The 15435-nt window shown below is 38.6% G+C and overlaps 2 protein-coding genes across 5 annotated transcripts; both read right to left on the bottom strand.

Annotated features, from left to right (window-relative positions):
- Nucleotides 1–778: 778 nt before the first annotated feature.
- LOC124176508 (transcription factor GAGA-like) lies at nt 779–9240 on the bottom strand. Of its 4 annotated transcripts, none has more exons than XM_046557888.1 (5): nt 8834–9239; nt 8104–8535; nt 7827–7929; nt 3014–3447; nt 779–2748 (listed from the first exon to the last, which is right to left on the bottom strand). In XM_046557888.1, the coding sequence occupies exons 1-5, from the start codon at nt 9011–9013 to the stop codon at nt 2527–2529; spliced, it is 1371 nt and encodes a 456-aa protein (XP_046413844.1). In that variant the 5' UTR covers nt 9014–9239; the 3' UTR covers nt 779–2526. The 4 variants fall into 4 exon arrangements, with proteins under 4 accessions (XP_046413844.1, XP_046413846.1, XP_046413845.1 ...); XM_046557890.1 differs by having other exon boundaries at nt 2574–2748; nt 3024–3447; nt 8834–9240; XM_046557889.1 differs by lacking the exons at nt 779–2748; nt 3014–3447 and adding exons at nt 3805–4681; nt 6098–6494 and having other exon boundaries at nt 8834–9237.
- Nucleotides 9241–13819: 4579 nt separating this feature from the next.
- On the bottom strand, nt 13820–14895 carry LOC124175621. The gene is made up of 3 exons (XM_046556020.1): nt 14622–14895; nt 14286–14507; nt 13820–14187 (listed from the first exon to the last, which is right to left on the bottom strand). The coding sequence occupies exons 1-3, from the start codon at nt 14893–14895 to the stop codon at nt 13820–13822; spliced, it is 864 nt and encodes a 287-aa protein (XP_046411976.1).
- Nucleotides 14896–15435: the final 540 nt, after the last annotated feature.

Below are 15435 nucleotides of genomic sequence, written 5' to 3'. Positions count from 1 at the left end.
GAACAAGATAAGCATAGCATAAGATAGCGGAATGGAATATGTATTCAAAAAAAACAAAATGGAGCGGGTCGGGTACAAAAATGCGAAAGACCAAAAGTCGACGGGACGAAATCTCGAAAGTCAAACTACCGTCGGTTAAAAACGTAGAAGGACCATAAAGATGAAAAGATGACTTGTGGTAAAATAAAAATGTATAAACAAATTTATACAGACATTTTTTTATCGATTTTTTTTTATTTTGAGAATGGCCAAGATGACGATGGGCAAAATATTGAATTGCAAAAATACCGATGTTTAAAATTAAAAATGTTGACTTTTCAAACGTCAAACTCGAATCAAAATTCATCAATAACGACTATCCAAAGACTCGAAAGGTCGAAATCCCGAAAGCCGCTAAAGACGGAATGGCCAAAATGCCGAGGAGTTAGATGAGTCAGAGACCCATATAATTCTTTGCAACGCCACGTATCCGATGCCCTCTGTTGGCCTTTCGACTTTCTGGCCCTTCTGCATTTTGCGGATCGTAATTTTATACTTTCTGAACTTTGATCGGCAAAAAACAATTATACCGGTTTTGCGGCAGTTCGAAATATTAAACGCTCTCGTTCATTCGGAATGTCGACTGTTCTGAAAATACTTTGTCGGATAAAAGAGCATTCGGTTAAACGAACTTTCGGGAAAACACTAATTCAACTGGGTGATTTATCGGATATACCAATTTCGGTACACTGATCCGTTCGTTACTTTGAAATTCGTATCGGGAAAATTTCGGCTTTTCGACCAGTCGACTTTTCGATCTTTCGAGATTTTTAACCCCACCCAATGGAGCTAAGAACTGTAACAATATAAAAAAAAGAAAACAGGGAATTGAAAGTTGACAGTGTACCTAAACACTAAGAAAATAAGAAATAACAAATGTAGTGATAAGGTATATTCTTATTTATTTTTTCATAGCTCGTAGTAAATAAAATGATGAAATTTTTTTTCCTCCGTCTCGTATTGGCCATTCATATGAGCCAGTCGAAGATAATGATAAAACTTAATAATATAATAATAATAATAATGATAATAATGATAATAATAATGATAACAATGATGCCGACGATGATGATAGTAATAAAATTAACGGTATCTGAGTGTATAAATATATGTAATAATAGTAATAATTAATTGATAACCATCTCCTTACATAATTGACAAAATATATAGACTTTAAAAGAAATGTTTGACTAATAATCACAGTACATTGATATACGTACGTAAATACGTATTGAAATACATGTTTTTAGGGGATAAAGGCATTTTTACCTAGACCAATCAATGTTGTTCGTTGTGCTAGGTGGAAATAAGTTACCAAATCTTAATATTGAATGAGACAATTTATCCATATGTCATATCAATGCTGCAGCATCTAAATTACGACGCTGTGTATCTTTATATTTCGAAAAATAATTCGGCCATTCGAACCGATTTTTGAAGATGCAACTTCAAAAATTTCCACTAAACACCAGGAATAATTCGAGTATTGAAAGACGAATATTCTTCAAGTAATTTAATATCGAAGAGGTTTGAGAAGGCTACTGTTTATGTTGAATACCATAATTGCAATAACTAAACTTATACGCGTTCGTTTGACGAAGTGGTTTTAATACGATTTTATCGTATTTTTCTCGTGTTTTCTACGCATAGACGTTGCACGCAATTTCTGTAACCAAAGGCACCTGCGTCATTGGAAGGTATAAACGAAACTGAGACAAAAAATATTCTTGTAAGACTTCCCTTCTCCGCGTTATTAAATGTTGAAAGTAAATTTACAACTTCCTTGATCATTTCAATCCAATAAAATTCACCGTAGATGCGGAGCTAAAATTTCAGCTGTAATAACCATCCAAAGTTTGAATGTACATTTCCTGCGTACGGATAAGCAATCGACGTTTATACACCGTTCGATAGAGATGATAATAAGCTACGATATTTGTAGATATGCCGTACCATCAAAACTTCTAGAATAAACTTTGAACCGATTACTTCATCTCTGGCATATGTATATAGTGGTATACTCGTATACCGCGTATATACGTTGTAAAAATTGCTAAATACGAACGGAAGTGAAGGGGAAAAAATTTAAATGAAAAATTATGTCTACAGATCACGCATATTATATTACACTATACCATCAGGAATTCTCATGATAGTCATAATCATTTTGCGTCGAGTATAATTCGTTCGTATCTACCGCATATAATTACGTACGAATTTATCGGCATGTTCCGATTTATCATAACTAGCAAATCCAACGCCGATGGAAACTCGATTACCATAAACACCAAGAACGGTTCAAAATTCTACCCACGCAGCCGGAGTGAAAACTAAACCCGAGTCGAGTCGAGTCGAGAATAATTGGAATAGCGAGAAACCATAAATTGACCATTGAACTAAATCCGATTTTTCATAGCGTATAAGGCGAATAAATTGCCCCTTAGAATCCCACTGGCCATTAACTCATTCGAAAAGTTTACGTCTTTGTCAATCGTTATCTTTGTCAGGCTGGTTATTTCCCTGAGTATTGCCCTGCTGTTGAGCACTTTGCTTTATAATGTTAACGAGAGTGTCGAGCCGAGTGGGATGAGCAATTTGTAAAACCATATGAGCTTCCTCCAGAATTAATAAACCGTTGTGAGCGTCACTTGCCGACAAGTTATGGGCAGATATCACATGTCGTCTCCATGCCGCATGCGTCGGTAGGACCTGCGTGCATCGCATGAAAAGAAAAAGAGTGGTAGAATTCAAAAATTAGGACAAAAAGACGACCGATCACGAGGCACAGAAATTTTCTATTCAAATTCACAAATAAGACGGAATACAAAAACAAAACAAAAAACGAGAAAATTATTATGTTTCAAATAAGTGGGGTGGCATACTCCTCACGACATCTCGTCCATCCGAGTGTAAAATTATGCAAAGATTAGCGTACCAAAACCTGAGGCAATCAACTCTTCGAATTAATTCAAACCTGTAAGCACCACTTGCAGTTGAGCATCGGTGATATCGTGTGAACAGCCTTGATGTGCCTCCTCCGGAATCCCCAACTGGTGTAAGCCCGATCGCAGAATGGACAAGGGAAAGGAGGGTAGGCAGGACCACTTTTTAGTAATTGAGAGTCCTCGAAGGATTCGGAATCATTGCTGGGATTCGTTGCGTTGTAGGGTGGAAAAGCTGGCTGAGATATGTTTGGGTTTAGGTCTGACGGAAAGGTCAATGGCTCCGGGGGATCGATTGGGGAATCGGTGGATGAATTTTCGGGCGAGTTGGTTACGTTTGGCAAGTTCAAGTAGTTAGATGTGTGCGGATTCGGGCTATTTACACTCGACGGATATTTCGAAACCACAGATGGACTCGAGGTGTCCCGAGCCTCCGCGATTACGGTTACCGTTGGCTTCGAGCATCCTGGAAGGATTTGATAACACCTCGGTTAAGCTGAACACAATCTCATGCACGAATTGTCAGTTGAATATGGTTTTTGATTTCGTTCTTTTCAAGTAGGAATCATTCTTCATTCGAGAAACAAGATTTTTAGCGTATCAAGTTGAATCTTCTCACTAGAGAGAAGACAAGAAGTATTCGTAAATAAGCATCGGTCAGAGATGAAAAAATCTTTCGTGATTTTGCCGAGAATTTATTGAACTTTGACCTGTTTGTGATACCTCTGATTTTATACAGTATAACTATTTGCAGGTTCCAGGTTTTAATTATTCTTAATGTCAAATAAAAATAAAGGTAGAATACGGAATAAACGAATGTCAATTAAAAATGTAAAACACATTTATTTTTCTCTTCCAAGTAATAGGTGTACATCTATGATCTCTAGATTACGATTATAAATAATAATCATTGGTACGCCGATGGGATGATTTGAAAACAACAAAAACAATAAAACATAGAAGAAAAAAAAACAAAATTTCTTTCTTCTTAAACGAGAATTAACAGAAAAATAATTTCGAATAAAATTTCTGCGGCTTGTTTCACGAAAAACATCAAGTTTTTTACACACTTAACTATAGTAACAAGAATAATAGTTAGTTTTCTTTTCAGAGTGACGTGACTTGTCACTCCGGATCACTGAACTCGCGTCTACATGACTCAGTTTAATTATAAAACAGTCCGACTAAACAACATTAAGCGAAGTACGTTGAACCTCATTTACTTAATCGCGACTTTCTACTCTTGAATTATTCTCAACTTCAATTTATACACATACTGCTACGCGGTTTTGTTACACGTCGATCGCTACAAGCATATTACAGCCCTTTTAGATTTATATAACTCAATAGCAAACATCATCTCTTAATTAACTATATTGAGGCTTACATAATTAATTGTAGTTGTTCTATGACCTATCTAGAACTACGTATGATAATTACTAATTATAATGAATATTAAATCAACCTGCCATGAAAAGATAAAGCAAGAGACGCTCGCCGGCGGCTGATGCCTGCGATATTTGTATATCCAAGGAAGCTTAACAAGTGCGAGCGAATTCTCTTCTCGTGGTTGGCCAAGTACACACCGTTTTAGAATCCGAAAAAAAAAATCATCGTTCTAGTAGGAATGTTACCGTTACCTAGAGTCCCTATAACTGAAAACATGATTCACGAGCCGGCGCGATCTTAATATTTTCTTCCTGTAAATTGAAATAACGATAGTTTCAAAGCGTTTTTCAAAAAAACAGAGCCTGCGTATCTATACGTATTATATATGTTTAATTCTCATCCGATATATAAGTAACCAAACAAATATCTAAAAAATATAACATTATTCAAGCAACAAGTGAGTATTCTTTGATGTATTTCCTGCGAGGATGTAAAGTTTGTTTAGATACGGATAAAAATTTACATTAGTGCTATAAAACTTCGATAAAAAATACTCTTTGTGTAAAATGAACCAAACTGAAACCAACTCAATCCAAGAATCTCGGTCTTTCGGTTATTTCACACCTCAAGGCACATAGTGCAGTATGATTGAAATAATCACATGTCTTTGTCCACTCTGACCTTATTTATTATTTCATTGTGTGAAAGAAATCCAATATATTTGGAAAAAGAATTAAGCATCAATCTCAAATTCTGATGCTCAGATTTAAATTTGAAGTCGCATCTTGAAGCAATGAAACATGCTTTGAATTGGTTTTCTGTTTGTAGAATATTCATCCATTATAGGTGGTTATAAAAAATTTGTACATTGTTTTCTGTAAACTGATTCTCGTGCTGTCCTCTTGCGAGGGAAAGGAACTCAATTTGAAACACAGTAATTATCAGCCAGTCAAAATTATGCAATTGTTTCGCAAACGATATTCCAAAAATTCGAAGTTATGAGTTTATAACTGTTGTCAAATTTTTAACCCAGAATACGTAACAAGTAAATAAATCGAAACGTAAAAGCTATAAGATATCAGAGAGCCAAAAAAGAAGTGCGCTAACTGTTGCATACCTTTTTCTAATTAAATTTATCAGGAAATGTTTTGCATATGGCACCTATCGATATGTATACCATAAAAATAAATCACAATGGAAAATCTTCGAAAAAGCAACAGTTTTTATTTGCTATGATATGCCCGATTGAAAAATTGGACATCAATGGTTTTGGCGGATCAAGAAATTTAAGCTAAACGAAAATACGGTAGAAGCTAAATATCTTGCCCTCTACGCAATAGTACCAGTGAAAGAAGGTGAAAAATTGATGGTTCATCTTAGCACAACTGCTTTGTGAGCCAAAAGTAAGGAACTTTTTGATTTGCTTGTTTCAGACAACAGCATTGTTCATATCAATTTTAACCAGGTTGAGTACTGTGTATAATTTTTGCCATATGGGCGGGAATAATATTTATGAATGTAGATAAAATGGGAATGCTGAAATTGGATCTTCCACAAAATAGAATAGATCTAGTTATCAGGCTTCTACCGTAAAGTAAATTTTTCGACAACACTAACGACTATTAACACATAAGTTTTATTCCAGCCAGTGAAAACGTTTCCGTTTAATCACCGACTTGGAACGCCCTAGTCATTGCGAGTAAACAGATCGTCTTTGGAATAAGTACCTTTTCAAACCTCTGTTACTCGTATCAATTTTGGTTACGCAATTTTTCCAAGCTTCCTCCCATTCCAGACTATCCGATGCAATCCCACTGAAGTGAAGGAGTACTTCTCTTATCAGGTGTATTTTGCTGCTGTCAAATTGCTGCTTGCCCATTTTTCCATTAACATTGCACAAGATCCTCTCTTCCGGGGTGAATAAAATTTTCATCAGATCACAAGCCAGGGCGTCTATCGGCCGGGAACTTGCCCACGTTGCGATCACATCTGGGCTCGGCAGAAGATCCGCATGGGGTAGCTGCTGGTAGGCGTAAATAGCGACGGGCTTCTCCTCCGGTATTCCAGGTATCCCAGATAGACCGGATAAACCAGATATATCTTCAGCAGGGCTGTTCCCAGACCCTGCCACACATCAGCACATCGCCGTTTAGCGAGTCACAACACACCAAGTAGAAGACACGAGTAGTAGTAGTAGCGGTTTTCAAAATAAAAAATATTCTACAGATGAGATGCAACGTACCATTCTTTTTAGTTGTAGAAACTAATTCTCCCGGCTTTTTTGCATTATTTGTCCTTATTTTTTTCTTTCAATTTGTACACCACGTGTATCATTAAAACTTTTTCACTACCAAATTAAAACATGAGATTTGCAAATGTAAATATCATTTTGATAAAGCAACGAAAATACAATCAGTAATACACGTTCTTCGTCGTATCGTTATAGATAAATTTATGAAATCGTACATTTTTCGCAGACATGAGGGAACCGCGGGATGTGCTGGATAGATCAAGGCAAGAAAGGATATCCTCTGACTGTTGGTTAAAAAATTTCAAAATTTGAATAGTATTTCAAAGCTCATTGTTGATCAAATTAATGGCCTTCGCCAGTAAAAATTTTTTTCCCATTAAGCCTGATATCCAACAAAATTTAAACAGAAGAAAGTCCAGGATTCCTATCAAATTGTTTTGGAGTTGAGCTAGCTTTCTCTGGAAAGCTTTTGTGAATGACTGCTGTTCATAGCTAAGAGATGAAAAAATACACGGACTTATATGCACTCTTTTACTTAGAAGAACGAACTCAATCAAAAATATGATTGAGAAATGAACCGTCAATTGAATTACGAAATTTTAAAGCTCTGTAAACACGAAAGTTGAAAAAAAGGAGGAGCATGAATGAGAGATGAAAAAAGGGAATTTGCCTATAGTATGTGCAAACGACATAATCACTAGCAAATGTTCGAATCAAATCATGTAAAACGACCGATAAGCATCAATTATAATAAAAGGATCGTTACAAAATATCCACGACATAAATTATACATCAAAATCAAATGAAATGCCAGATATGCAAGCTACCTTGGCGTGTTAACTCTTCAAACAGTTGTTGATAAGCAGGAGCTAATTTGTCTAAAGAGTTTAATCTTCACACAGAAATCAAAATATCAGTACAGTTGAATTCGAGAAAAATATAATTGTGCGTCATTGAACATTAGATATGCATAATTTTCGTTGAAAAGTTGTGGAAATAAATTTGGGTGATATATTGTGGCAGCTGAGTAACAAACATTCTCTCGGCAGACATAAAGTCCAAAAATAATATCGTTCAAAAACCTTTGTTCCAAGTTGGACAAGTAACACATAGTACAAAATGATACCCAGTAAAATAACGCAGGCCGCTTGACCAGTGCACAAATAACAATTACCTCCATCATGCATTGCTATATTAATACTAACCTTGCGTAGGGTCACTTTGCCCTGTGTCCAGTCGCTCCAGCCCATCTTTGTGGATTGGTAAACGCTTCTGAAAATCTTCCACATGGATTTCTAACGGCTCTGTCTGAAAATGAGAAAAGTTATCGATTAACATTGCATGAATCAGGCAAAAAATTTGATAATTTATGAGTCAAAATCACAATGGAATTTCGAGGTCTGCACGAAAAGAGAATATTCATATTCATTTTAGCAACTTATTTCTCAAAAGTAATGCAGACGATTGAACAAACTGACTAACTTTCATTTCTAATCGTAAAAGAACAGGGTCGGGCGTTGGATCCGGTTCCTTGAAGTTCTGTTCAACATTTGAGGTAGTGGTGTCGCTGGTGTTATCATTCAGCGGTAACTGAGGGGTCAGTGCTTTTTCAAGGATAGAATTATTGGCTCTCTTGCCAACCTTCTGTTTCTTTTTGGGTGTATCGTTTTTGGTCGGCGTAACATCGTCGACTTCTGAATTATCCTGATCCACGAATCTCTTGTACGATTCTTTAGCGAACATATCTCCGCCAGAAAGGCCTCTAATTTTCAATGTCTCAGCCGCTTTGAGAAGCGCCGGTAAATTCTGTTGCTCTATGTTCACTTCGCCCTTGTATATAAAGATGAGCAGTGCTTCCAGCTCCCGAAAGTGAACATCTTGCAATATTATCACCGGATGTTGGCATGGGTTGGTCTGAAAGTAAGTTGAGGAAACGATTAGCATCGCCGCCAGTTGTTTGGGATAGAACTTTGCTTTACACCTGATCGGTTCTATCGATCGTTACGTTACAACAAGACTAAGAACGGGAGATACAATTGACTCTAAAGAATCGGACTCTTGGCTGTGTGACGATGAACATGACACGATTTAGAAACGCAGCAAAAGGCGAGAAAATAAACTCAGTTTTAGGTTATATCGTCGAGTGGTGAAATGCACGTGCTGTAAGAAGCGGAAGGATTCTTTGAGCGGCTGACGAGTCGAGGCGAATTACCTGAAAGACCTTCTTGAAGAAGGGGCTGCTGGCGGAAAGGATCACCTTGTGTGCCGTAAGACACTGCCCGTCACTGGCGAGGGTGACGTCGACGAGGCCTTCCTCTTCCCAGAGGCTTTCGAAGCTTGTCGCAATGTTGTTTAGGAAGCTGTTCCATTTCAAACATATTTGGTTCGACATTGCGGGCCGCGACGATCCCTCGGTTAATTATCGAGCAATGCCTTCGTTCACAACGCAAGCATAACAACACCACTCACTCTCTTCCGTTCTTTTTTTTCTCTCTCTCTCTCTCTCTTACTCCCTCGCAGTTGACTACCTTTCTGTGTATTTTCTTCGCGGAATCGAATGAGAAATAATCACGCGAAGCGAGCATCAGCAACCTCAACAAAACACATCGAACTCGACCATCGAGTCTCGATTACTATTCGAGTCTCGTCATCCAGCGCAGATGTCAGGATACCGAATTTCAATCCAGCGCGCGATAATTCAAACCTGAAATTCTTACCGACCAGCGTTCTAACTCCTTGTCAGGTAGAGAAAACTGTTCATCCATAGAACGATCGTCATTTTTTCACTCGAATTATACTGCATTTATGACTAAATTCAAGTGTTATGTCTGTATACGTATATAGATATAGCTCTTAATACGTATGGGCTTACGTACGGGCAAAACATCTAATCTGTACAACAAAGAGAAGAAAAGACACAAGCCGGAACTCGAAAAAAAGGGTGCTGTTAGTCACGACAACTGCCCGGATTTTATTAGCCATCGGATAATGAGATTCTTAAATGCAGCTTATCGTTAAAGTCAGGCCCGATCACCTGTGATGTTATAACCGTGGCCCTCGAAATTTTCGGTCCTTCAATTTTCAAAAACCAATTCTGCTGAATGGTACCGAGATTTTTAAATATTCAGTAATACAAACTCTTGATCATTTACCAAGAAGGGCTCGCATGAACATCAATCTCTCGCTGCATCTGATCCCGAAGAAGTTCCCCTCAAGAGAGTTGACCAGCTTTCCTCGTTACTTCAGGTGAACAAAGCGTAGCCGCAATTTTGCCAAACACTCTCGCAACAGGGTAGGCAGCAAAAGTGAAATGCTGGAAGAAAATAGCGTAGCTGTTATGACTTTGGGACTTTGGGCGCCCTGTTGCGAGAGTCTCAGCTGAAAGCGCTATAAATGCGCGTCGAGATCTTTGGTCGGGGTACGATAATTTTTACAAATATCCTCCCCCACACCCCCATGACCGGCCGTATCGAGGGAGTTGACTGTACTCGAAGTCAAAAATTCTGAAAAATGACTCATTCGCCAACCAGTCAAGCGTTTCCTGTCAAAGGTTCTTTTATTACCATATTCTGAATTATAATCCCGATTTCCCTAATTGTGGGTTTCGTCTAGACTTCACGGAGTCGTTGTGCGGAATCATACCTGTGACCATGGACCAAGCATTAGGAACCGTTAATCCTTGGCATGAGACACGGCACCGCGGGTGATTACTGCGACATGAAGCGTAAGGGGACACGAGGGTGTTTGTAGACGTGGGCATGCGGATTAGACCCATTCTTCAGGTATTTGTAGTTATAAATGCCGCAAATTTTATGACATTACCTATCACCCCAAACACGGCGAAAGGCAATAGGGGGGGGGGGTACATTTTCTGCCGTATATAAAGTGCGAGCAAATTTTCAGAGCATTCAGTCGAATCTGCGCTTCATTGTGTCCCAGACACATGATCGCAGTCTCGTTTCCATTCTGTACTAACGTGCTATTCGTTTCGAAAAAGTTTGTCGATAAATTTATCTGCGCGCTCTCATACTTGTATAAGTAAAAGAGGTGAGAAAAGTTTGTGGTTACACAGTAATTTAATCACACCGCATCTGCGTAATGAAGGCTCCGGTAGAAGATAACTACCCGTACGCACTCTCAGCGAAACCAACACCGAGAAGTAATTTCATGCAGGTAAGTCAACGATGACGATACGTTACATTTTACTGAAAATCGGATGAAAAGTGTATAAGAAACAAACCTTTCGTCGCTACACAGACCAATTCAATTGTCGAAAGTACCATCAACTAAGATTAAAATCGTTTCTGGTCAAAATTCTCTATTTTTTATAAAATGTTACTCCAACTTTTCATCCAATTTTTTTTTGACCGTATTATTTACCTGCTGTTAGCAATTTGCGTAAAATTTTCTATGAAAGTCGTACGAACCGTATGCGAGTCCTTCGAGCCTTATGATTTATCATCGATAGAAGTACACAGTCGACGACAACAGGACATGTCAATGTTTTCATACTCATAATTCAAATGTGAAATTGTGTAAATACCAAATTTTTTTTCCCTCGATCTTGGGACGATCGCAGGTATTTATTATGATAAATAGACAGATTGACATTTTTCTAGAAACCTATTTTTCGTATGAGGTTCGAAAACTTGAAGATTTATTGAAATTCGAGGACTCATATTCGACCGAAACTAACACTGCTCACCTTATGTGACAAAGAGTAAAAGTACTCGCTCTCGGACAGAAATTTCGTTTCGAAATATGCTCGTACGCATTGATGTTCGACAATTGAAATTAAACTTCTTTTTTCACCAATTTCATCTTTCTGGGCGCAGCCCGAGATTTCATTGACACAGTTGCGCGCGTTTCAAGCAGAAAATGTGATTTGAATAATTTCACACGTCTATATATTTGGGAAAATATCAGACAATTCAATTCTGGTAGGTGAAGTGACTCGAGTCCGAGTCTTGGAAATAAGTCTCAAAAATAAATGAAAAAGCATAACGAGACTGTATTAGTAGCCCGAGACAAGACAGAGACTCTCTGCCTTAGATGATTCAAACGACGGTTTTTCAACGAGTAAATGTCATTGGCGCTGTCATTTTGAACTTGTTCGATTGCTTCCATAATTCGTCGAATTTAACGATAATTTTTTTGTCTCCCTCAACAGCCGATCGGGATGCGGTGTTCCACCCCGATTTACGAGGACTTTATTGTTCCTCAAGCGGTTAGGAAGCTGTTCCATTTCAGACATATTTGGTTCGACATTGCGGGCCGCGACGATCCCTCGGTTAATTATCGAGCAATGCTTTCGTTCACAACGCAAGCATAACAACACCATTCCCCGAAGTAGATGAACCGTCGAACATTCGAGGAGTTCCAAGTTACAAAGATTGGGAGCGGTAATTGCAGCGGAAACAGCTGAGGTGTTTTAGGATCCGCAGCAGGAGCAACAGAACTACGTCCAACGAGGTGCCCGGAATTGAGATCGAGGAGGACTTTGAAGATAAGGTGGACCCAGTAAACTGTTCGATATTATCCGGGCAGTTCCTAGAAGATGTCCCCTTAGCCAGAACACCCACGGCTAGACGATCACCTGCTGATGTACCGTAGTTTGCGAACAAGTACCCCGGTTACCGGAACCCGGCCATGACCTGTCTTCACCGAAAAGTGGTGCCAATGCCGATGTTCGTCCTGTTTGGGGACCGCTGCGAACGATCGTTTGGCGTATTTTCACGAGGCGTTTCCTGATGGATGTACTTTCCGCGGCTACGTTTAGCATCACCATCATCTGATTCACGAGGATACCCAACAACTGCCGTGGTAGGCTCCGTCTCGCAACCGGTGCACATTTGCAACGTGCAATTCCGGATGCTAAAATACTGACAAGCGATTTTACGACACACGTGCACTCCGCCCAAGGCGTTTGTAAAAACTCAGATGCACGATCAAGTCGACGTGCCAACGTCCGAAGCCGAGTAAGGCTGCATAAGAAGTTGTATGAAGTTATTTGATGTAATATGTATATAATAAGTATATGTATATAATATATGTATATTGTTACAAAGGGTGAAATCACCCGTTTTGCCCCCTCTTTAATGATCATAGTCAGCATAGATAAAAGACGTTTATAAACCTCTTATGTGCTTTCAAAAAAATAAGGTTGCTGCGTCAACCAACATTATTGTAAAAACAGTCTTGTTTCAGACATTAAACGAGAAACACATATCTTGCATTAAAGCATTTTCACAACATTTTATTCACGCTCTTGATTTCTTTTGACTTGACAATTGAACTCGCGGATCCATATTTATTTTCCGTAACGTCAAAGTACGTTACAATATAATATAATAAGTTATATGATAATATGTATGTAATGATAGTGTACAAGTAATTAAGATTAAAAACAACAAAAATTAGCAAGAAAATGTGACGAACATTTTTTTTGCAGTCAATAAATGTGAGGCGTCAAAAATTGCTTCGGATAATTGCTAATTTTGTGTAATTGTATCGTTTCCTGTATGGTTGGATATCGAGGTATCGGTGTACGGGTATTTCATTTTTAGTCAAAATGACGATCGACTCTAAGAGGTTAAAATTTGTTTAAGATAATATTAAATTTTACGTGATTGTATCGTTTTCATTATGGATGGATATCGAGGTATATAATATAATCAGTGTACGGGTAATTCATTTTTAATCAAAATTCTGATCAATTCATCCATGGTTACTGATTTTGTTACTCGACATGTCACGTTGTGCTTAATAACTACTAAGAAAAAATATGAAGGTTTTAGATGTATTTTGTAGCGATTTATACCCAAGAATGTTGTCATCCGTTCGATCCGGCTAGTAGTTTGGAAGTATTTTTATGAAAAAGATGTCGTTCAAATAAGGAACTTTAGTATGTAAGCTAACAAAGTTTTCGAATGAAAATCAGCACAAATCTTAGCATTAGCATAAATTAATTAAAACTATTTAATATCCCAGAATTTTTAATTAAATCAAATCCAAATAATACAATAATCGAACATTAGCACAACATTTCACACGATTTTTTTCAATTTACCCATAAATGTACGTACTCACCTGGAGCGAAATTGTCAACCTCGGAATGAGATACTTAAATTCACAATAACGCTACAAGTGTGTTTACATATCTGGAGTAATATAAATTTCGCAAAGGTCCCAACACGCGTTACTGCTTAGGACTGCTATAATAGTAAACACAGCCGGGAATATTTCTCGAATCTTCACAGAGACTTGACTTCGGATTAAATCCCAGGCCATCTGGACATCCGGCAATTTTTTTCACTCCGTCAGATTGACAGAGTAAGAAGAATTTGCAATTCCCAGCTATCGGATGACGGGAATGAGCCCCGAAGGGATAGGCGTCATTCGCTGGGCATTTGTATAGATTTGGATCAGGAACGATGATTTCTAATCCTTCGAGGCTGTAACCCGCAGGTAGAAATGTTACGGTCTGCATTTCGGACGGCGGCACCGCAGGAATCACGGGAGCCACGGGAGCAACAGGAACGACAGGAACTACCGAAACTGCAGGAGCTGCATATGCGCAAATAATTAACAGCAAAAATTTCATCTCAGTCACTTTATCGAGAAAATTTCCTTTCCCAGTTTAATTTTTCCCTTCTAAAACATACCTTGAGTGGTGGCCGTTTCCGGGTACCAAATTGGAGTGCAAACCGAGAGCTCGGCACTCGTGGGATACCGACACTGCACCTTTACGTCGTCGAACATCTGACCTTTCGGACAAGCGTCAGGCTGAGCGAACCCCTGGTAGCATTTGTAAAATCGCCCGCATCCCTCTGGGGCGGAAAAAACGCCATTTAACCGCTGGCACTTCCCGGTACCGAGAGGCGTCTCTGTACAAACGGATAAAGGGTTTCGAATTTTTTTTTTTTCTTAAAATTTTTCTCAACGGAAGTAAAAGAAAAAAATCGTGCAGGTTTTTCAATTCGTTTTGTCGGCCAACGTACGCAGCTGATTCCGTGGTCCGCATTCGACCTGATGCAGGGGCTTGCAGCCAGCGTAAGGAACGAAGCCGAGTCCGTCCGGACAGAAACGTTCGGTCAAAACTCCGTCCTTGCAGACGAAGTATTTATCGCAGTATGCACTGTCCGGTAACGAGTATTCCAAATTTTGACGACATTGCGGCCAGTAATTAACAACGTCCGCAGACACGGCGATCGTCACAACAGCAAAGAATTGTACCGCTGCCAGAGCAGGATTGTTAACGATCCCAAAAAGCATCGTGATTCAGTGACTACTTACGAAGGCGAATGATCGAGGTTTATATATGCCTCCCACGATCTGATTATACCCTCATCCGGAATAAATTTCTAGTTCAAACCAATTTGTACTAATCGTATAATGCAGTAATGATTTAATAAACATCTTTTTTACTGACTCATTCGGCGTAAATATTTTTGTTAATATCCAAATGCCGACGACGTGATTCGAATGTTTATAGCTAATTATAACGCGGGATTGAAACCTGTATAAATGCAGTCGAGGCTAATATATTAAAAGATGGACAATGTTTTGTAATTTTTTGTACTGCAGTTAACCGCTGCGAGAAGAACTAATCTTTTCATTGTTTCTTTGGTAGCAGCAATCTAATTGTGAGATACGAGTATTTCATAACTCATACCGGTCATACCTCCCTTCAAGTACTATTTAATAAATCATTATATTTGTGTATTTACTTTACCAGCTGAAGAGAAAATTCGGAAATCCTGGTTGCCAAGATGAAGCTGAATTGATTGCTGTTTATGTTACAATTGCAGCTGT

Source organism: Neodiprion fabricii, chromosome 2, assembly GCF_021155785.1.
Source record: "Neodiprion fabricii isolate iyNeoFabr1 chromosome 2, iyNeoFabr1.1, whole genome shotgun sequence".
NCBI classification, from domain to species: domain Eukaryota; kingdom Metazoa; phylum Arthropoda; class Insecta; order Hymenoptera; family Diprionidae; genus Neodiprion; species Neodiprion fabricii.
This window is presented reverse-complemented; position numbering and strand designations above follow the sequence as displayed.

Excerpts from the sequence above, each read along its gene's own strand:
- LOC124176508 (XM_046557888.1), bottom strand. The coding sequence starts at position 9,013 with ATGTCGAACCAAATATGTTTGAAATGGAACAGCTTCCTAAACAACATT. Across the intron at positions 3,448-7,826 it reads GCAAAGTGACCCTACGCAAG|GATGCTCGAAGCCAACGGTA; the intron begins GTTAGTATTAAT and ends AAATCCTTCCAG. Across the intron at positions 2,749-3,013 it reads ACTGCAAGTGGTGCTTACAG|GTCCTACCGACGCATGCGGC; the intron begins GTTTGAATTAAT and ends CGATGCACGCAG.
- LOC124175621 (XM_046556020.1), bottom strand. The coding sequence starts at position 14,895 with ATGCTTTTTGGGATCGTTAACAATCCTGCTCTGGCAGCGGTACAATTC. Across the intron at positions 14,508-14,621 it reads CGGACCACGGAATCAGCTGC|AGACGCCTCTCGGTACCGGG; the intron begins GTACGTTGGCCG and ends CCGTTTGTACAG. Across the intron at positions 14,188-14,285 it reads GGAAACGGCCACCACTCAAG|CTCCTGCAGTTTCGGTAGTT; the intron begins GTATGTTTTAGA and ends GCGCATATGCAG.